Source organism: Enhydra lutris, unplaced genomic scaffold (genome assembly GCF_002288905.1).
Source record: "Enhydra lutris kenyoni isolate GAN:26980312 unplaced genomic scaffold, ASM228890v2 scaffoldscaffold9, whole genome shotgun sequence".
NCBI lineage: Eukaryota > Metazoa > Chordata > Mammalia > Carnivora > Mustelidae > Enhydra > Enhydra lutris.
The window spans coordinates 72,978,857-73,000,245 of NW_019154093.1; the positions used below are offsets into that span (position 1 = coordinate 72,978,857).

Genomic DNA, 21,389 nt, shown 5'->3' on the forward strand with positions numbered 1-21,389 from the left:
AATGAAGAGAGCATTCTACATATTACCTTGAAACCCAGGTTACAGTAGCTTTTGGCTAGTTTGGTGGTGTTTTCTTCAGCTCTTCTTTTTTTCAGTCTTCGCAATACCAGTCCCTGCCAGTCTCCAAGGCCCCCCCGGTAACGGGTCAGCAGCACACTAAAGGGGAGGAGCTACTTCCCAGGATCGCTGCCCTGGCAGCCCAGAGACCAACAGTGCTGCTCTCCTGGGAACCAGAGAGGACCCTGATCACTTTGTTGTGTGCCATGTGAGCGCTATGTCCAACAGGATGGCTGGTGGACCCAAGAAATGTTGGCCTTTGATTGGATTCAGTCTTATCTGTCTTAAAATGGTGAGTTCACATTTCGACCTACCTGCAACTCTTTACGGGAGAAAAAAAAAAAAAGACATTTATTACCTTTTTCTTTTTCTTGAGAGACTACAAGTGGGGAGATAGAAAACAAAATACTTTTGGACCATAGGAAGATTTTACATGTTTGCATGTTTGAAATTTAATGCAGTTTACTAAAGAAAGAAAGCAAGATTATCCTTATATTTTAAGAAAAAAGATTTCTGTAAAATCTGTCAGCAGCTACTCACTCAGTTCAATAGGCAGATCCAGGGAGAAAAATGAAATAGTAATGTGATCTGCCTCCAGCCTCTAAATTCTATTTAGGATTCCTTTGTGGTAGATTTGAGTTCGGGAAATTATTTGTACAAATAAATATTCTGTATGGATTCAAATATTGCTCACATTTTGTATTAAAATGTTGTGATAAATTTATTATTGCTCTGATTTATGTTTTATGTTTCCCCAAAAGGTATTTTTCTTCATGGTTCTAATTTTTATAAACTTTCCTTTTCAGGTTGCTTCAGCGAAAACAGGTAAGATTTTTTGAAACGCAAGCTTTCCCTCCCCATATTTGATGTAATTTCCATTGTTAATTCTTGAGCTACCCTGAAATAGAAAATCTACACCAGCAAAAATATTCAAACATCTTCGGAGCACCCACACTGTGAGTCTAGCTGGTAAGACAAATACATGAATCAAACCTGCAAGTTCTCATAAGATATTCCTACTGAGTACTGAGATGGATGGAAAGTCATATAGTCATGGATTTTCTCAAATACGTATAGCCACCAGTAAAATACTATGATGATTATCAATCTAGTCAAAGAAATAGTTTTAAGCATAAATAGTATAGAATCTAATTTATATAATTTTTCCTATTTGTCTTCTGAAAAATTAGAGGAGAAAATTAGAAATTTTTTGAGGAGAAGTTCAAGACTCTACTTTAAAAAGAAAGGATTTTACACTTCTAATAGTGCATCCTTAAAACACAGAAAATGATAACTCAGAGCTAGAAAAAAAGGCTTTCTTTTAAAAAGATTGTATCATTTTTCCTGAATAAAAGACTGAAGGCAAAGAAAGTATCTCTAGAGAACTTACCTAGCTCCTCCATTCTAGAAATCTAAGTCCCCTGAAAGGAAATGTATATTCAATGAGATTTTGATTATCTGGAGGTCCCATGTAATATTGATTATATCACCAAAAAAGTTTCATGGCAATTCAACTAAAATGAGAACAATTATTATTTTGTCTGTATCATAGGAAAGGAAATACAAATAAGGCAGCTTAAAATTTGGGTGGTTTTTGTTTTTTTTTTAAGAGAAAAAATTTTTAGGGCACCTGGGTGGCTCAGTGGGTTAAGCCTCTGCCTTTAGCTCAGTCATGATCTTGGGGTCCTGGGATCAAGACCTACATTGGGGTCTTTGCTCAGCGGAGAGTCTGCTTCCCCCTCTCTCTCTGCCTGCCTCTCTGCCTACTTGTGATCTTTCTCTCTGTGTCAAATAAATAAATAAATAAAATCTTAAAAAATAAAAACCCATTTATTTTGGGCATCTGAGTGGCTTAGTGGGTTAAGCCTCTGCCTTCAGCTCAGGTCATGATTTCGGGGTCCTGGAATTGAGCCCCACATTAGGCTCTCTGCTTGGCAGGGAGCCTGCTTCCCCCCTCTCTCTCTGCCTGCTTCTCTGCCTGCTTGTGATCTCTCTCTCTGTCAAATAAATAAAATCTTTTAAAAAAATTTTTTTTAATTTTAAAGTAATCTCTACACCTAATGTGAACCTTGAACTCACAACTCCAAGGTCAGGTGCCCCCCAAAATCAGGCACATTAAAAAAAAATAAAATAAAATATTAAAATTTGGCATAGTTATGTATGACTGACCCATAACATCTATGCATGTGTAGTAAGTTCTCAAAATCATCTCATGCTTTATTTTTATTTACTTACCTTATACTAGAGAAACCTTCAGGAAGGACTGTGAAGCAATGAAAAGGACTGGTTGGCCAGATACAAAGTAACTTTTTTTTTTTAAAGATTTTATTTATTTATTTGACAGTCAGAGATCACAAGTAGGCAGAGAGGCAGGCAGAGAGAGAGAGAGGGAGAAGCAGGCTTCCCGCTGAGCAGAGAGCCCGATGCGGGGCCCGATCCCAGGACCCTGGGATCATGACCCGAGCCGAAGGCAGAGGCTTCAACCCACTGAGCCACCCCGGTGCCCCCAAAGTAACTTTTTTAAGAAGTGGCCTTTAGGGGGACAAAATCTAGTTCTTTGCCTCTTAGAATGTCCCAGGACACAAGGGACACACTGAGCTCTCAGAGCAGGTCCCTTTTTAATCCCACACTCTCCACACCATTTGAGAGAAAGAATGGGGGAGGCTGAGATGATGCTGTTAATTGATTCAACCTGGCTTTCCAATAAATGGAATGTGTTTTATTGACATTGTAAAGGAGGTTTCCTTCTGGGTATGTGCATTATGGTTCTCTTTGGGCTCTGGAATAGGCTCTGTATCTTTGTCTGGCCGAAAGGGCTACCAAGCTAATTTAGACCTCCTTGAGTTGGTAGAATGTACAGATGCTGAGAAGCAAAGGGTTTCACTCTTCACTGATCGGAGTGATTGCTTGCAAATCTGGAGAATAAAGTTATCTCTTTCATCAAAGCAGTAAGTGGGCCAAACACAGAACTCAGAAAGAGGGAAGAATTGCTGCTAACTTTCAGAGCCTTACCCATCCCGCTCGGGCTTCTCATCTCTTTAATGGAAACATAGTACAGAGGTCTTGACCTCTCACTGCTGCTACTGCTCAGATCCTGCCTAGAACCACAGGCAATCTGTCTCTCCTGTGCTTACCCCAGACCCTCCCCAGAATTTCACCTTCCCTGGCACTTGTCCGTGGCTGTACCATGTGGTCCGCTCTTCCAAACCCAAAACTTACTTGTCTTGGTACACACACACACACACACATGCACTAACACTCCCCACCTTTCAAAGTGCCCTTGCACACACTATTTTACTTAATCATTACAATAATCCTAAGATGTAGATATTTCACTTTTTTATATATATTTTGCATTTCAAAGTAAATCCTAAGATGTGGATAGTATTAATATTCTGCATGGTCAAGGGAGAAAACAGAGGCTAGAGGTTAAATGACTTGTACATGTTCCCATGCAAAAGTAAATGGCAGAGGGGTGCCTGGGTGGCTCAGTCCTTAAGCGTCTGCCTTTGGCTCAGGTTGTGATCCTAGGGTCCTGGGATCAAGCCCCGCGTGGGGCTCCCTGCTCTATGGGAAGGTTGCTTCTCCCTCTCCCTCTGCCCCTGCTTGTATTACCTCTTTTGCTGTGTCTTTCTGTCAAATTAAAAAAGAGAGAGAGAGAGAGAGAGAAGTAAATGATAGAGCCAGGGCTCCAAGCCAGAGTTCCTGGATCCAAATCCTGGGCTGCTTCCACTTGTGTTTCATCCTGCTAACACTGGCTTCCTGCATTACGGCTCTTGAGCAAAGGTGCCTCTCCCAGCTCACTTCAAACGGGCAAGTTTTGTGGCATCTTCAGGCCCCTTGGTGGGCCCGTGAGGAGACAATCTGTGTCGTGCTATCCTTTCAGAGGCCTCTCAAACCCTCTGTGAATCCAGTCAGGCCTTGTCTCTCCATGGATTGTTTGGTTGTCATTTTTCCAGGAAGTTAGTCCATTCCAGCATGAAGCACTAACTAACACAGGAGAGAAGATAAACCACGGGGACAAAGGAAAAAGGAGTTGAGAGATCTCACAAAGTTAGTTAAAGGAAAGAAGGCAAATAACACAGGACAAGTAAGTGGGAGCAGAAAAGGGATGAATGTATGGGAGAGATAGAAGTGGGGGCCCTTGCTGGGGCTTTTTTTTTAAATTTTAATGTATTTTTAAATATTTATTTATTTACTTTGGGGAGAGAGAGAGAGAGAGAGAGTGCACGCGGCAGGGAGGAGAAAAGGAAGAGATCATTTTAAGCAGACTCAGCGCGGAACTGGACACGCGGTTGGATCCCCTGACCCTGATATCATGACCTGAGCTAAAACCAAGAGTCCAATGCTTAACTGACTGCTCCACCCAGGCAGCCCCACCCTTGCTGGGGCTTTCTATCCTGCAGTGGGGGAGAGGGGACATGGATGCTTTCTTGCAGAGTCACCTTCTGTTGGCAAATGCCTAAGATGCGCAGGTCTGCAACTTTTCCCCAGCATATATAACTTTCATAGTTCTCTTTTGATGGCAAAGGAGTCCTGGGTGATGTTCAAGGAATGTCTGGCCAGTGCACAGTGGAGACTTTGTTCAATCTTGCAGCCTGGTTATTTCTGAGTTGCTGCCAAAGCCAACTCTCTGGGCTATTGGTGCAAAAAGAGAAGGTTGTCTGTGTCATGCCCATAGGGATTCAGCCGGTAGGGTCTGCTGGGGGGAGGGAGTTGATACTGGTAAATCACACATGTGGTCTGTATTTACTTTTTCTCCTCTTTGCCCTATAGTTTAGTTTGGAATTTGGTATGTAGGGATTTTACCCAGCAGATGCAGCATCATTGAAGAGAAAAATCTAAGTGCCAGTTCCAAACTTAAAACCAGCTATTTTTTATACGACCTTTCCTTCCACTTTGACCTCCTATACATGGGGCATGTTCTGTGTCTGTGGACTTTTGCAATTTAGTAAATCTTGTCACCATGCTGTATCTCCTACCCCTTCCCCAAAGTGTAGGAATGCCTTATATACACTCCTAACATAAGCATTCGTATCCTCAGACAGACCATGGCCTGGCCCTGATGAGGAGGGACAACAGCATCTCATTCTTAAGCTAGAGCAGATGTTTTGATGTAGAAGGGGAGAATAAAGTTTATTTTTATTTTATATGGAAGAATCTAAAAATGGTTCTATTTTGATATCATGGAAGTATAATCGAGCTATCCTAAAGCAGCTCAATTCTTCCTCTTCTATTTAGTTTAAAAACCCTGTGGGAAATGTGCAAGTACATGAGATGGAGACAGAGCCCCATCAGAGGTGGAACCCTCACCATCAGGCCGAGGCAGTGGAGCATAGGTGAGGGGAAGGGAGGGGAGACCAGCGGTGGCAGAGCAGGCCCAGGAATTCACAGAGTGCCAAACCAGAATAGAAGCCTCTAGAATAAAGCCCCTCGGTGACTCTGTCCTTCCTCTTGGAGTTCTTTCCCACGATCATGCCCCACTCTTTTTTTTTTTTTTTTTCAATAGGCTCTGTGCCCAATGTGGGGCTCGAACTCACAACCCCAAGATCAAGGGTCATGTGCTCCACTGACTGAGCCAGCCAGGAGCCCCACTCTTTTAGCCCGACTCTGATTTAACTCTTTTAGAAGTACAAAAAGTACAAAATATCCTAGAGGGAACTGGGAAAAATCTGTTTGAAATCCTGTTCCTGAATGACAGGTTTGAGATTTCTGTCTCTCTTCTGGAGAACAGCTCTGCCTTTCTTTTTCTCTGTTTTGTCTTGATCCTGAAGGGCAGGGGTGTCTGGCTGACTCAGTCAGTAGAGCATGGGTCTCTTGATCTCAGGGTTGTGAGTTCGAACCCCACATTGGGTGTAGAGATTATTTTAAAATAAAATCTAAAAATAAATAAAAATTTAAAAACGAATCTTTTTTAAAAAAGGATTTATTTATTTACTCATTTAGAGGGAGAGATAGAGAGAGTGCAAGCAGAGGGAGGGGCAGAGGGAAAGAGAGAGAGAGAGAGAGAATCTCAAGCAAACTCCTGGCTGAGTGCAGAGCCTGATGTGGGGCTCAATCCCAGGACCCTGAGATCATGACCTGAGCCAGAACCAAGAGTCGGTCACTTAACTGACTGTGCCACCTAGGCGCCCCTAAAAATAAAATCTTTAAAAAAAAAAAAGAAAAGAAAAGAAAAGAGGGCAAAGTTTATGTCTAAAGGATGACATGAAAATGACTTAGTCTGAGAAGTAAAATGATGAAAGAAGTCATCTTCATAGGTATCCTAGCTAATGTACAACTTCAAAATCTCTTCCAACAGGAGCCTGGGTGGCTCAGTTGGTTAGGCGTCTGACTCTTGATTTCCACTCAGGTCACGATCTCAGGGTTGTGAGATGGAGCCCTGTGTAGGACTCAGCTGAGTGTGGAGTCTGCTTGAGATTCTCTCCCTCCCTCTACTTCCCACTCTCACCCACTCATGCGTGCTCTCTCTCCCCCTTTCTCTAAAATAAATAAATACATAAATACATAAAATCTTCAAAAATCTTTTTCAGCTCCTGAAATACCCACTATCGATCAGGCCTATTCAAAAATCAGCAATAGTATCACTGTGGAATGGACCACAGTGCCGGGGGCCACCAGTTACCTCCTCACAGCTGAAGATGGAGACACTGTCATTGAAACCATGGTGGCCAATTCCCCAGGCACTGTGAGAGGCCTGAAGGCTGCAACCTTGTACCAAATCACCATCAGATCCATCAGTGCCACTGGGAAAAGCCAACCATCACCTCCGAAGCAGGCAAAGACAGGTAGCTGGATGCTTCTTCCCTGTTGAGCTATTGTGACCTAATCACTTATATGGAAGCTTCAAGTACATGATATAATTTTGTGTCATGTGAGTGCCTACGATTTGGGGCCCACAGGTGAAAGCCACCAGATGGTGTTTTTGGCAATTCAGATATCTGTGGGGGAGGTGGTATTTAAATTCCAGATGCTTTGGAAAAGAAAACCCATTTCTGGGCATCTTTAAGAACATCCCTGCTTTTAAATCTCTCAAAAAGGAATTTCTGTTTTTAATCTTGGTTATCTGTAAAGACCATGCTAAATAAAGAACACATAAAAGGGATTTTGCTACATTTTGACTTACTTAAAATAAAAACACTTAGAGTTTGTCATCAGCATGACTTAAATTGAGTTGATAAAGTTGTACCTAGGCATATTTCTAAAAGGTTGTTTCCCCCATTGAGTTATACTGTAATTACAAGGATGTTTTCTATAATTTCTTACAAAACTCCATTTGAAACTAATGCCTAATACTAGAGTTTTTCTGTTCCCCATTCCTCTGCCAAGTCATTTATGATTAATACACATATAGATAACCATTATTGAATGGAACTGTGCTGTAAATCCTTCAAAGCAAATAATTGTTTCATAATATGGAAGACCAACTTCAAATTACTTATTCCTAAATTTGAATTATCCTCCACTGCAAATGCATGTGTTTTTGTCTTTGTAGTGCTGGCTGCACCCATTCTAGAAGTAAGCTCTCCAAGTCCAGACTCCATCCTTGTGCAGTGGGAAGCTGTATATATGGCAATTGCATTCTCTGTGTCCATCATGCGAGCGAATGGTTTGGGGAGAATATGGAAAGAGAATACCACAAACATCTCCTTGACATTCACCAGTTTAGAAGCTGGGACTCTCTACACCATAAAGGCCTATGCATGGAATGCCAATGGCATCCCTGGAGATGACTCCATCTGCAATCAGAGAACAAGTAAGGACTTCCAGCTCAGCCCCCAGCAATCCCCCTTTCGGTGAATGAGAGGGGCTCTGCATTGTAGCCATCAGGAGTGGTGTTAAATGATAAGTTCAGAGCAGGCAGCAGATATTTAAGTTTATTATGAGTTTATTTATAGTGCCTTGACTGTTCCTCCCTGGTAGTTTAAATGCTGACTGCGTGTTTGAAGACATGCCGCTCAGAATACACAGTGTGGCTTCTCCCTCCCTGAGAGCTAGCTTACTTTCAAGCGTGCATAGTCGGTCTCCCACAGCAAGAGATGACCTGTGGATAGGTTTACCAGTCTCCCATACCCTTTCTAGGTTCAGACCAACAGCATACACAAAAAGAATTGGGACAAACAGGAATTCATTTATTCAGTACACACTTAGTGAGTGTGTTGTAACTTTGAGTGGGCATTGTTCTAGAGACCCAGCAGCAAACTAAACAAAGTTCCTGTTGTTACGGTACTTAATGCTGTTCTGGGAATCAGAGTTTCAGATATATTCCCCAAAACCTCACCCTTCACAGTCAATGGCAGTCTCCCTGGAAGTGTACGCCTGTGCCCAGATGTCCTCTTTTTATTATTTTATTTTTTTAGGAAGCCCTTCATGATTTCGTGTGTCATCCTTGTGCAGGGATCATGCTAATCCACAACATGCCCGTTCTGGTATGTGTGCTGCTGAAATGAGCACGAAAGTAACCGTCTTTATAAGAACACCACTTATATTGGACGGGGCCCACCCTCCTGACCTCATCTTAACTGATTGCATCTACTGTGACCCTGTTTTCAAATACGATGACAGTTGGAGGCCCTAGGGGTTAGGACTTCAACATATGAGTTTTGAGGGGACTCAAGTCAGCCCCTGACAGCTCCCCAGTACTCTACTCATTTTTCCTGGCTCTCTCATGCCCCATAAGGGAAGGGCTGGTTGTCCTAAAGCACTGTAGGCAACCCTTACTATGTCCAGGCCCAGAATTATCCCAGAGATCTGTGACTTCAGCTAAGCTGACTATGAAACAGGGCAAGGGTCCTGTGAAGATGGCCTATAGGCAGAACATGGCAGGTGCCTGCCTTGCAGAGCAAGAGTTGAGTCTGTTTCCTCAAATGGGGCCTTCCCTGGGTCCAGAAGGTGCTGCATATGCTATGCAAGGAGGTCTCTGATGCCTGCCAGGTGGCCCTCATTATAGCACAGATTCTGGACAACTGAGACCAATTTCTCTCCTCCCAGCCAAAGACAATACTCCTCAAGTTTTTTCAAGAGGCTAACCCTGGAAAAAGAGAAGGCATATTTCTGAGAACGTAGAGGGAAGTGTTTTTGGAGACACTAAAATGACTGCCTTAATGTGTGACCATCACACTTGATACGTTCCTTCCTTCCCTTTGATTTAGAATGGAACGAAAGTCTTGTCTTCTAGAAACAGTTATAATCTAAAAGCTCTTACAGAAAAAGTCTTAGCAGGTGTCAAAAGTAAAGAAGGGAGGGGTTGGCTCAGTCGGTAGAGCGTATGACTCTTGATCTTGAGATTATAAATTCAAACCGCAAGTTGGGTGTAGAGACTAATCTATAATCAATTAACCGGCCGACTCTTGATTTCTGCTCAGGTCGTGATCTCAGGGTCATGGGATGGAACTTGCATCAGGCTCCATTCTCAGCGGGGATCTCCCTTTGCCCCTCCCTGCACTTGTGCTCTTTCTCTCTCTCTCTGGAAGAAATAAATAAATCTTTAAAAAATAAATAAATAATGACAAGTAAAGAAGGGAGGTTGTTGAAGCCTAATCCATTCACCTACATCAACCAATAATAGAATATTTGACCTACCACTTAATAATAATATGCCTAGGGGCGCCTGGGTGGCTCAGTGGGTTGAAGCCTCTGCCTTCGGCTCAGGTCATGGTCCCAGGGTCCTGGGATCGAGCCCCATATCGGGCTCTCTGCTCGGCGGGGAGCCTGCTTCCTCCTCTCTCTCTGCCTGCCACTCTGCCTACTTGTGATCTCTGTCAAAAAAAATAAAAAAAAAATCTTAAAAAAAAAAAAATAATAATATGCCTACATGGCCCTTTTGGCCTTCACATTTATAATTTCATTTAATTATCCAGTCACTTGTTGTGCTGTGCATTCACTGATTCATTCATTCAAAATATGCTTCTTTACCACCTATTTGTGCTAGGGTCTGATCTTATTAGATCCATTTTACAGATGATAAAAAAATTAAATAACAGACTAAATACCATGGCTAAGGTCACATAGCTAGTCATGAGTTTACACAGTCAATGCAGATGTGTTACCCTAAATCCCAATGTCATGCTCTAAACATTAGCAATTCTCCTACTGTCATGGTGCCTCATCCTCCGAGCTCTGCAATGCTGTTAGGCCAAATCTTATTTGGGTTCTTGAGGCTACTGCACAATCGTAATTGTTTCTCAAAAATCTAGGTCCTCGGGCTCCTGCCAACATTCAAGTCTCTTTTGACAGTGGGGCTCTGAGAGCCTCTGTTTCATGGGCCCCGACGGAAGGAGCTTTCAACTACACTGTGATGGCTTTGAGTGACTCTTCGGAGCTGAGCTGTCATACAAGTCTCAGTGCCTGTACCATCTCCTCACTCCAGTGCGGCACTGAGTACCTCATTTCAGTCTTAGCGAGTAATGATGCTGGTTCTAGCAAATCAACTTCTGCGGAGGCCCTAAAAACTGGTACGTAAACAACAGTGAGATCACTGTGGGGCTGGCAACCCAGGGTGACTGCCAGAAGGGAAACAAAGAATCACCTGATGATGTTCCAGAACACTCTGGAAGCAGTGAAATGAAAGCCTGGTCTAAATGAAAGCATTGAATTGGACATTCTAATGAGTTTTAATAATGTGATAGGGACACCAGATAGCAGGCACTGGAAACAGCACTTCTTTGAAAATTGGTAGGAGTCCTGGCTCCTATTCTAGTCTATCACTAATTAATTTCCTTTATCCTTCGTAACGTTGTACAAATTCTAAGATCCAGTTGGAGTGATCCATAGCTCTAACTGTGTGGTACGGATAACAGCCTCTTTCTTACCCTGTGCTTCACAGACCTAGACCTTGTGAGACCTATTTTGGTGGTGGTGGGGGCTATTTTTTTAAGATAAAGATGGGTGGTCTATAATTCTTAGTATGTGTTTCCCATTTTCATCTTACCAGAGAATAAAGATTTACCTATGTGGAGGTTTACTCCTCAATTTAGAAACATCTGTATGTTTTGGTGTTGGGAACTAGCATTTAGTGAAGACCTACTATGTACCAGGTATTACCAATAAATTATATTATTTAATTTTCATGACATCTCGATGAGGTGGGCTCTATTAGCTCCTTTTTCAGGCAGAACAATTTTAGGTCTGAAAAATGAAGTAATTTTTCCAAAGGCATACCAGTAATAAGTGCTAGAGCTAGGATTCAAGCCCCAGGATTATGGGATGTTAGTCCTCTAAGCCAAAGAAAATGTAGATAATCACAGTAATGTTCACTTTACCCAACAGTCAGAGCTGTATCACTCTGAGTGTAAAAGGCTTCTGAACAGAGAGGAAAAGAGCCATCCCCAAGCTGATGCAATGAATTTCGCAGGGAAAAAGTACAGCCAAGTCCTCAGATCCAGTTTCTTAGGGTTCTGTTAAATTATAGTCACGGATAGCATACCTGGCGACTTGACTTTTCTTTTGACAGCTCTAATTTACTCTGGACGGCACATTAGAAATGGTTATGAGGTCAGGAGAGCTGAGCGTGAAGGAAGCGATAAGAATATGCTTTTTTTTTTAAATTTTTAAAGGTTTTTATTTATTTGACAGAGAGAGACACAGTGAGAGAGAGAGAACACGAGCAGGGGGGAGTGCTAAAGAAAGAAGCAGGCTTCCCGCTGAGCAGAGACCCTGATGCGGGGCTCGATTCCAGGACCCTGGGAAGACAACTGGCTTAACAACTTAACAACTGAGCCATCCCAGGCACCCCTAAGAATACACTTTCAAAAGCACAGCAGATCAAGTCAGTCATTTCATGAGGCAAAGAACCATGTAGTGTTTCCCAATCTTGGATGCACATTAAGAGAATCTGGGGAGTTTTAAAAAAAAAATTCACCCAAGACCAGTGAAATTGGAGCTGCTGGGAATGGAGTCTGGGTATGACTAGTTTGTAAATCTCCTAAGTTAATTCTAATGCAAGGTTGGGGTAAAGCACCGTGGAAGGAATCCTGCACATAGATGGTGGGGAGACACCACCGCGCCTTGGGTACAAAACAGTCAGTCAGGATCGTGGGAATGGCCCACACTGATCAATAGAAGAACTATATTTAGAAAGTGCTATGTGTTTCCTGGGTTCCCGAATTGTGAAGTATATTTTAGGAAGATTGCCACTAGAGATGGCCAAGATTTTAAAAGCATAGAACTCGAAAGAATAAGCTTCATTTGAATTCCTTCCTTCACGCTGTGCTGATTCTGGCATTGCCTTCACACGCCAACGGGGAAAGTATTAACCAAGGGGATCTGTGTCTGCTTCTGACATGGTCTAGCATGTACTGTATGAGATAAGTTTTATAACACGTGAGAACGTCTCGTTGCTGTGCTCATGCTATTTGATTTATTCCTTGTATTCCAGACAGTTGCAAAGATGCAAAGAAAATCTCCTGCAGGACTCTCATAGCTGTTCATTATGTACCATTTCCTAGTTGCTTGTGCCCCCGGAAGAGTGACCATCCGAGAAGATCCTCCAGGCCACCTGTCTGTGGCTTGGTCCAATGTAGATCTGGGCGATTACTACGTGGTCTTTGTGAAGAGCGATGATGGCTTGGAAGTTCACTGCAACACCTCCCTCACCCAGTGCAATTTCTTATCTCAATGTGGCTTCACTTACTTTATCAGTGTTTTTGCCTATAACAAGGCAGGGCAGAGTCCTCTGGGCGACGTGTTCAATTACACCACAGGTAAGTTGCCCTTGATGCTTGTAAAGGGAGTGCTGAGGTCACTAAAGTCAGCAGCTGCATAGATCACCTTTCGCACTAATTGACCTACATAGACCACCTGGGAGTCATTCGAGGGCCAAGAATAGAAAGAGAATCTCTCCTCTCACATTCTTTCCAGATCAGGAAATTTTGGCTTCCTGGACTCAAGCTTGACTAGAATGAAAGACTTAGAAGTGAAAAGAGAGCAAAAAAATAGTCATTCCCAATTGCTTTGAAAAATTAAAACCTCCACCAAGATCTACTCAGTGTTCAGCACCCTGTGCAGGGTGCTGAAGGAGAGGCAGTCCTCCCATCTCAGGAGTTCATTCTTTCCCCAAGACCCAAAACCAGAGACGGAATTGCAAAGGCATGGTGTGGAAGGCTCTGCAGCATGGCTCCTATGTTTAAGGTCTAACTTGACCACTAACTCACTTGCAAAATGAAGATAATGACGTATACCTTGTTAGCTTCTTAGTATCCTCCACTGCAAAATGGGACACACAGTGAGAGCATGAATATGAAAAGGTCTTTGTATATGCTGAAGCACAATGCGAAGTATTTTTATTAGCATCCTTATTACTGTTATTCTCCTCTACTAGGCTTGGATCTTCTTCCTTTATTTACCTCTTGATCCTTAATGCTTATCATAGTGTGATTAGCCTAAAGAGAGGCTTGATTTTTGAAGAATGAATGGAGTGAGTGACTTGAAATCAATTAACCATGCTGACAAATAAGAACACTATAATATAATTATGTAAATAACACTATTAGCAGGATTACAATAAATTTTACCAAGATGAAGGAATCAAATAATTGGTACTTTTGGAATATGGAGTAGTAAAGGGCTACCAATCAAGTCCCTAGAGCATAGGAGGGTCTTCTAGAAGGAGTGAGCTTAACCTGGATATTGAAGGGTGGATGGAATGTAGGTGTGGCAAGGTCATCCCGGAGAAAGTCCAAGCTAAATTAGACATCTGTCAGAATTCGTCCATGACATCATGTAGGGTCTCTTCTAAGATCTGCTAATACAATGGTGCTCCCCACTCCTTCAGCCCTCAGTTTCATCTGGTTAGTGTCAGAAGACTGATAGGATCAGTCTTTAGACTAGCTGTGATTTTTTTCATGCAGAAGAGGGAAACAGCATTCCAGTATAGGGTTAGCAGTCTTTGAGGCATAGGGAAATGAGAGCATATGTGGAGTGGGGAATTGAGAAAACTGGTGTGAGGGCGCCTGGGTGGCTCAGGTCATGATCCTGGGGTCCTAGGATTGAGTCTAACATCTCACTCCCCACTCAGCAGAGAATCTGCTTCTCCCTCTCCCTCTACTCTCCTCCCTGCTCATGCTGTCTCTCTCTCTCTCTTAAATAAATAAAACCTTTTTTTAAAATTTTAAGGTCTTTAATTTCAATTATAATCTATAAATGGAGATTAGTTTGGATTGTATGACAGAGACAAAAAAAATCAAATAAAATCATTTAAAAAAAAAGAAAGAAAAGGGAGAAGACTGGTGTGGCAGGTGATGGGGAGGCATAGTTCATGTGGACTGGATGCAGCTTGCAATGACCTTGGACATCACATGCATAGGGGAATTATCCTCTCTATAGTGGGTGTTAGGCCAAGATCAGAGCTGGACAGACCTGTAAGAGATTCTCTCTCTCTCCCTCTTTTTTTTTTTTTTTTTTTTTGAGACAGGGAGGGGAGGGATAGAGGAGGGAGAGGGAGAGAGAGAATCTTAAGCAGGCTCCACATGCAGCCAGGACACTAGCGCCGGCTCGGCCATGACCTGAGCTGAAATCAAAAGTCAGAAGTGTAACTGACTGAGCCCCCAGGCGCCCCATGGAGATTCTTGCAGCAGTTTAGGAGAGCGGTGGCAAAGCCTCCGGGCACAGGGAGGTCCGGTCCCTTTGACATCATTGCTCCTGTACTGACCTCCATTCTCTCTCTGCTCCTACTTTCAGCTCCCTGTTGTCCGACTGACATCAACCCTGTGTTGGTGTCCAGTGACAGAGTAGAGATCGTCTGGTCTCCTGTCCGCGGTGCTGAACTCTACGAAACCACGGCTGTCGACGGGTTCACTGTGGTCGAGTGCAATGACACTGCTCCAGCTTGCACCCTCTCAGCTCTAGAGTGTGACACCAAGTACGACATCACAGTGTACTCCTTCAGTGAAGCCCGGGGCCGCAATATGTCCTGTACCTCCCGGTTTATCACCACAGGTATGGTGCAGCTATGACTTCCTTCACTGACCTTGGAACAGTTCACCCCAGCTATGCCCCTCGGGATGGGCATTCAGTAAGAACCATAAAACAACTCTGTGGGGACCAGGAGAGGCCCTGTCTGACTACAGAGAGGCTGAAGAGAAGGTAGAACAGTGGAAATGGGAAGAAAAAGAACACCAAAAAGGAGGTCATGGGAAGAGTGAAAGGTTTCCCCAGTGATGACTTCAGCCATTCGGTTCCTCTGACTTTTGGGGGGCTTGCCTGTATTCACACCATGAAGGTTAAGCCCACAATATTTGTCTTTCTTTCTCTATCTCTCTCTTTTGAGAGAGAGAGAGAGAGAGAGAGAGAGAGAGAGTTGCAGTGAGGAGGAGCAGAAGGAAAGGGAGAGAGAGTCTTAAGTAGGCTCCGTACCTAGCTCGGAGCTTGAGGTGAGGCTGAATCTCAGAACCCTGAGATCATGACCTGAGCCGAAATCAAGAGTTGGATGCCGGGCACCTGGGTGGCTCAGTAAGTTAAGGATCTGCCTTCAGCTCAGGTTGTGATCTCAGGGTCCTGGGATCAGGAACCCCACTCATCTGGGGGTCTGCTTCTCCCTCTCCCTCTACCTTTATCCTTCGCCCCCCACCCCGCTTGTGCTCTCTCTCAAATAAATAAATAAATAAATACTTTTTAAAAAAAGAGCTGGATGCTTAACCGACTGAGCCACCCAGGTGCCCCCAAGACCCCAAATGTTTGTCTTAATAGTTTTTGCTTACAGAATTCAAAATGCCTCTTGGGCACCTGGGTGGCTCAGTCGGTTAAACATGTATCTTCCACTTAGGTCATCATCCTAGGTTCCTGGGACCAGGACCAAGCCCACTGGGCTCCCTGCTTCTTCCTCTGCCCCACCCCCCAACTCGTGTGCTCGCACACTCTCTCTCTCTCAAAAATAAATAAAGAAAATATTTTTAAGAAATATTTTCCAGTGAACCCAACACTATAGGAACCTAAGACTATGCTTCCCTACAAAGCCTCTATGAATCTGGCCTACGTGCTTGGTCTGGTTGAAAGTACTGATGATCTCACTTGGGGGAAAGATCAGTTTTAGACCAAATGGCACACCTGCTATTTTTGACTCACACTGTTTCAGTGAATAATCTAAACTCTCTTAGCTCCTTGCAGTCCTGAGATAAAAAATGTTTCAAAGGATGCATTCTCCACAATTAACGTGCACTGGCGATCCACTAACAACGATGCCACGTACACAGTGACCGCCCAGGGGGAGATGGGGTTGTTCTGGTGCAGCAGCACAGGACAGTCCTGCGCCATGGCGGGCTTGCCCTGCGGCTCGGTGTTCTCCATCACTGCGGTGGCCGAAACCCAGGCCGGGCGGAGCCTACCCAGCTACAGTGTGCCCCTTGAAACAGGTAGGCAGCAATCACCAGCCTGAACGCTGACTTTGGTGTGATCCTTAGATATGGTTCTGAGTTGTGAACATTCTCATCTGATCTACCCCACATGTGATAGAAACACATTAAACTCATAACCAGCCCGAGTCTTAGAAAATAAACCTTGCAATCCTGGGATGCTGTTTCTGTAAAAATAGCATTGGAAGACTCTAATATAGTCCCACGCTAACATCCAAGGAGGAATAGACAGGCTTTGCAAAACATGGATTTGAATTTCTATTCCTCCGTGACATCATCTCCCAAAACAACTAGCAAGTGGCCAAATGAGCTGGTTTATTTTTTATTTCTTTGGCTCAGCCCTTTCAAGTTTTCCTATATATAATACTTCTCTGAGTTTCAGTTTTCTAATTGGTAAGAGGGGGATCTTGAATTCCTTTGGAGGGGCAGCGGGGTGTGAGTGTTAATGCTGCAAGCACTTAGCACGGGGCCTGATACATAGTCAGGACTTGATAAGAGAATGCTTCATAGTGCGGGGTGTGAGGCAAATTCAGCAAATTACTTAAAGCCTTTGGACATTATTTTCTCTCATTTACAATGGATAGCACTCTAGACTATAAAAGTTGAAATGTAAAAAGCAGGAGAACAGAGATGATGTCCAATACTCAGGAAGATTCTAGATATCTTAGATCCTGAATCATGGGCCCCTAAGAATTGAGAATTTGCTGTGCTCTTCTTCGGTGGCTAAAAATATTACACGTTTTTATATCAATTACGCACTATGAAATGCATAAAAAAGGCAAAATACATTTAATTGTAGAGGCTATGAAATGTTATATTGAGAGAAGAGATGAATGAAGCCATTGCTTTGAAATTTGCAACTGACATTGCTAAGGTTGTGCAACAACAAAGGATTTCTTCCTTGTTCTGGAAAAAATTGGAGCTCACGTTACCTACAGCTAGTTAGTGCTCCATGTTCTTGAGGAAAGCACCCCCTATGTACACTTGATGTTAAATAACATATCAGAGAAATGAGATTTTGCTTAACAAAAGGAGATTTTGATTAACAATGGAAGGTTTTGAGAAATTTAGGGTATTGAATGAAATACAGACAAAATACCATTCTTGGTCATTTTCCACAATAAATACACAATTCTTTCTCTTTTTCCCCACCTAAGTGCCGTGCTGTCCAGCTGGTCTGACAGTAACTCAGGTCACACAGTCAGTCATCAACGTGAGCTGGACTATTGGGACGGGGGCCCAAACCTATGTGACAGTCCTAGAGTCACACACCGGACAGTCGAAGTGTCTCACCCATCAAACCCAGTGCCTCCTGGGATGCATCTCCTGTGGCGTCAATTACACGGTGGCGTTACAAGCGATTAGTGCCACGGGGCTGACGGCGGACTGCACCTACCAAAGTTATTCCTCCAGTGAGTGACTTCTAAACTCCAGCTCTGTGGTGATTATGAATCCAGGCACACACCCCTCCTTCTCATCTAAAAAGATGCTGCCCCTCCATCTAGCTAGCATTATCAGTTCAGATTACTTTCTAAAATGTTTACAGTTTTCCTCTTGACTTAGAGCCTCAGTGCTTCAGAGGCTCCTGTTGGTGGCTGGTGAATTGATGCCCTTGGTTACACGGTGCAGGTATCCTTTTCCCGAAGGGAGGACAGACAGCACAGAGTAACTCAGTCTGGCAGAGTTTTCAGAAAGCATCGAGGACACACACTCTGGCTTGAATTCTTTCTTCCCATTATATTATGCTATTAACTCTCTCTTCTAAACCATGCCAACCCCCTCTCTCGTTTCTTATTTCAACAGGCTGAAAGAACACTGTCTACTGACAGTTTTGGATCTTGTTCTCTGGTCTTCAAAGACCAAATCATTAGGGAATAGCAGGGGAAGGTAGAAGTGGTACAGGGTTGGCAAATAAAATTCTCTTGTATGATTCTAGTCCACTGAAGGCTGCTTGGAGCCCTGTTTTGGGAGAGGGAAAGGGAAGGAAATGGAAGGAAGGGGAAGGAAAGGAAAAAGAAAAGAAAAGAGGAAAGGAAATGAAAAAGGAAAGGAAAGGAAACAAAACTCCTGAAAATACCTTTTTAGTGAGAAGAAGTACAGTGATCAGTTAGTTGTATCTGCCCCCAGGGTATGGGATGGGAGAGCTGAAATACAAATTTGCCACCCCAAGGACAGTGGTAAGATTCAACCAGGAGCCTAAAGACACGGCTTCTTATAACCCGTGTTGCCTTATCTTCCCAGATTCTGTTTCCTCAGCAGTAAGGGAAACAGAAATAACTATAATGTGGAAGCATTTATAACATACTATATACCTGTAAACTGTTTCATACTTTCTTTGGATCCATTATTGTCCATTAGATTTTGCTGCCTAAATTCTAACCCTGATATCCAGTTCTGGGAATATGGCCCACTGCTTACATTCACGTGTAAAAAACTTCTTTTTTTTTTTTTTTTAAAAAGAAAGACTAAATCCAACAAACCTGATTATCTGTAACTGAATTTTTTAATCATTATACAACATTTTTATCTTAGTTACTGAGTAACCCTGCCTGACACAGAATGTGTGGCCTGCTCAAGGCATTTAGAAAAGAAAAAAAGAAGGACCTTGTAAACTAGCCCAGATGCAATGTGGACGGGCAAAGCTTGGTCACTGCTGTATAAGTGACTGCCCCCCAGGCGTCGTGCTGCTCAGCCAGCAAAACAGGTCTTTTCAATTAAAGCGGAATGCAATTAACTTAAATTCAATCCCATTAAAATCATATAGAACCAGGGCATTATGAAAGCTCTTGACAAAGATCCTGTACATTTGACTCACACAGTTTGAGATACAATATGTATCTGCCCAGTGGGGAGTTTGGACTCACCATTGTTCTCTATTAAAAATTCATGGCCCATGTCACCAGTACACATGGATTTCCAATCATGGAAAGAACCTGAGTACCCCTTCAAAGAATGCTCTAATCATGTATTATTTAGGTTACTTACATTGTTTCCCCAGAGTAATAAGGGCCACGTTTATCTGATGGTGGAGTAATTTGTGTCTGTTTGTTTTTATCATCCAGGTGCCTGCTGTCCTTTGGGAGTGAAATTATACAGGCTGGGCCCGAATGGCATTCGGATCCACTGGCAAGCCCCCAGGGGCTCTGCCAATTACAGCACTGACCTCTATGGTTCCAAAGGCATTTTCACATGCGCCCCAAGCGCTGGCCTCAGTTTTTGTGATGTCACCAAGATACCCTGTGGGGATGTATATACCGTGATGGTCTCCCCAATTGCTGAGACAGGACTGAAGCTTACTTTCTGCCCCAAAAAAATATATTCAGGTAGAGCAAGTTACAACCCTTTGTTTAAAAGTAACACTGAACTCAATCTGTGAATTAAGACTCAGAGCAATCCCACTTATTTGCTATGTAGGAAGGTCAAAACGGTGTGAAATGTTTACTTCCTGTGGGTGGATTCTGGCTACGGAGACCTCAAGCTTCTTTTGAATTGTGATGCTTTCTTATCATATGATTTGGAGACACTCCTCTCTTCGCTGTGCCTTTCTTTTTCAGAAAAAGGACCAGATGCTTGCTGTTTAAATAGTAAAGCAGATTTTAAATGCTCTTCTGCTTTGAGACTTGGGAATAGAGTTTTAACATAGTCTGGGAGATAATGGAAGACACCTTGAAATGTTGGAAATTAAGAGACTTGAATCTTTGCACAAGATCAGACTTATGACTGAGGAGAGGTTGAAAGATCAGGAAGAAAATAAATTTTTTTTTTTAAAGATTTTATTTATTTATTTGACAGAGAGAAATCACAAGTAGGCAGAGAAGCAGGCAGAGAGAGAGGAGGAAGCAGGCTCCCTGCTGAGCAGAAAGCCCGATGTGGGGCTCGAACCCAGGACCTGGGATCATGACCTGAGCCGAAGGCAGCGGCTTAACCCACTGAGCCACCCAGGCGCCCCAGGAAGAAAATAAATTTATAAACCATAAGCTAGGTTTGGAAATACAAGTGGGCAGGCAGTCTGTGATCACAAAACAAGACTGTCAGCAGCTCCATCTCACCAGACCTACCTAGCAGAGAAACACTAGCAATTCTCTTGCCCTGTATTCCAGCACCTTCTGCTACTTTGCCATGGGCATAGTCATATATTTTTCACATATTTCTAAAGAAATTTTTTAAAGAAAAGAGAGGATAAGGCCCTAGAATTTTATAGGTGATCACAGGATGAGGAATAAATACCCTCAGAAACCTTTACCAGAATCTAGAATTCCCAGTTAGGTATAGGTAACAAGAAGACTCAAATGGCCTCTGGACAGAAACAGGCCAGTTCCTCTCATCGGTGTTCTTGCTGCCCTTGTCTGTCATGCTCTGATTCCTTGTTTTTTCATTATCTTGTCCACAGGACAAGCTGGCCCAGAGTACTGCCCTATGGGAAGGCACAGGAATAGGTTCTTGGGGGTGAGGATCAGCTCTTCAGGGAAAAAGAGACATCCCGCTCAGTAACAGTGCTTCATCATATCTGCATCATGTTTTTACAGTTTATCAAGTGTTTTCACATTCAGTATCTCATTGAATGCTCAAAACAACTCTGAGTTAGGTTCAACAGATTTTATTATCTTCGATTTATAAGTGAAAAAAGCAGAGCTTCCAGACTCCCACATCTCTACCTATAACCCTTCTCTTCTTCTAACCCTAAAATTCATATTCATATACCTCTACCTGGAGGTGCCCCAGGCATTTCAACTCCTCAGGGCCAAAGGGAACTCCTGATCTTCTCCTGCAATTTCTAATCTTCCTCCAGGCATCCTTGTTTCAGGTATGAGAGTTGAAAACCTGGGAGTCAGCTTCCTTTTCCCTCACCCTCCCTATCTCAATGGTTTCCAAGTCCTGGACTGCTCATTCATGATGGTTTGGTTTGTTGTTGTTGTTGTTGTTGTTGTTGTTGTTGTTGTTGTTTTTAACTTTTCAAGTAATCTCTGTTCCAAAATGGGGTTTGAA

General features: G+C 43.1%; 1 protein-coding gene across 1 annotated transcript in view; it reads left to right on the forward strand.

The window, feature by feature from the left end:
- Window positions 1-286: 286 nt before the first annotated feature.
- The window catches only part of LOC111142939 (fibronectin type III domain containing 7), a 37,029-nt gene continuing 15,926 nt past the window's right edge, over window positions 287-21,389 (forward strand). Inside the window, exons 1-10 of the mRNA XM_022496299.1 lie at window positions 287-349; window positions 864-882; window positions 6,591-6,845; window positions 7,553-7,813; window positions 10,254-10,511; window positions 12,504-12,758; window positions 14,734-14,991; window positions 16,149-16,403; window positions 17,561-17,815; window positions 19,466-19,726. Coding sequence (XP_022352007.1) covers window positions 287-349; window positions 864-882; window positions 6,591-6,845; window positions 7,553-7,813; window positions 10,254-10,511; window positions 12,504-12,758; window positions 14,734-14,991; window positions 16,149-16,403; window positions 17,561-17,815; window positions 19,466-19,726 — 2,140 coding nt within the window. The remainder of the gene's footprint in view (window positions 350-863; window positions 883-6,590; window positions 6,846-7,552; window positions 7,814-10,253; window positions 10,512-12,503; window positions 12,759-14,733; window positions 14,992-16,148; window positions 16,404-17,560; window positions 17,816-19,465; window positions 19,727-21,389) is intronic.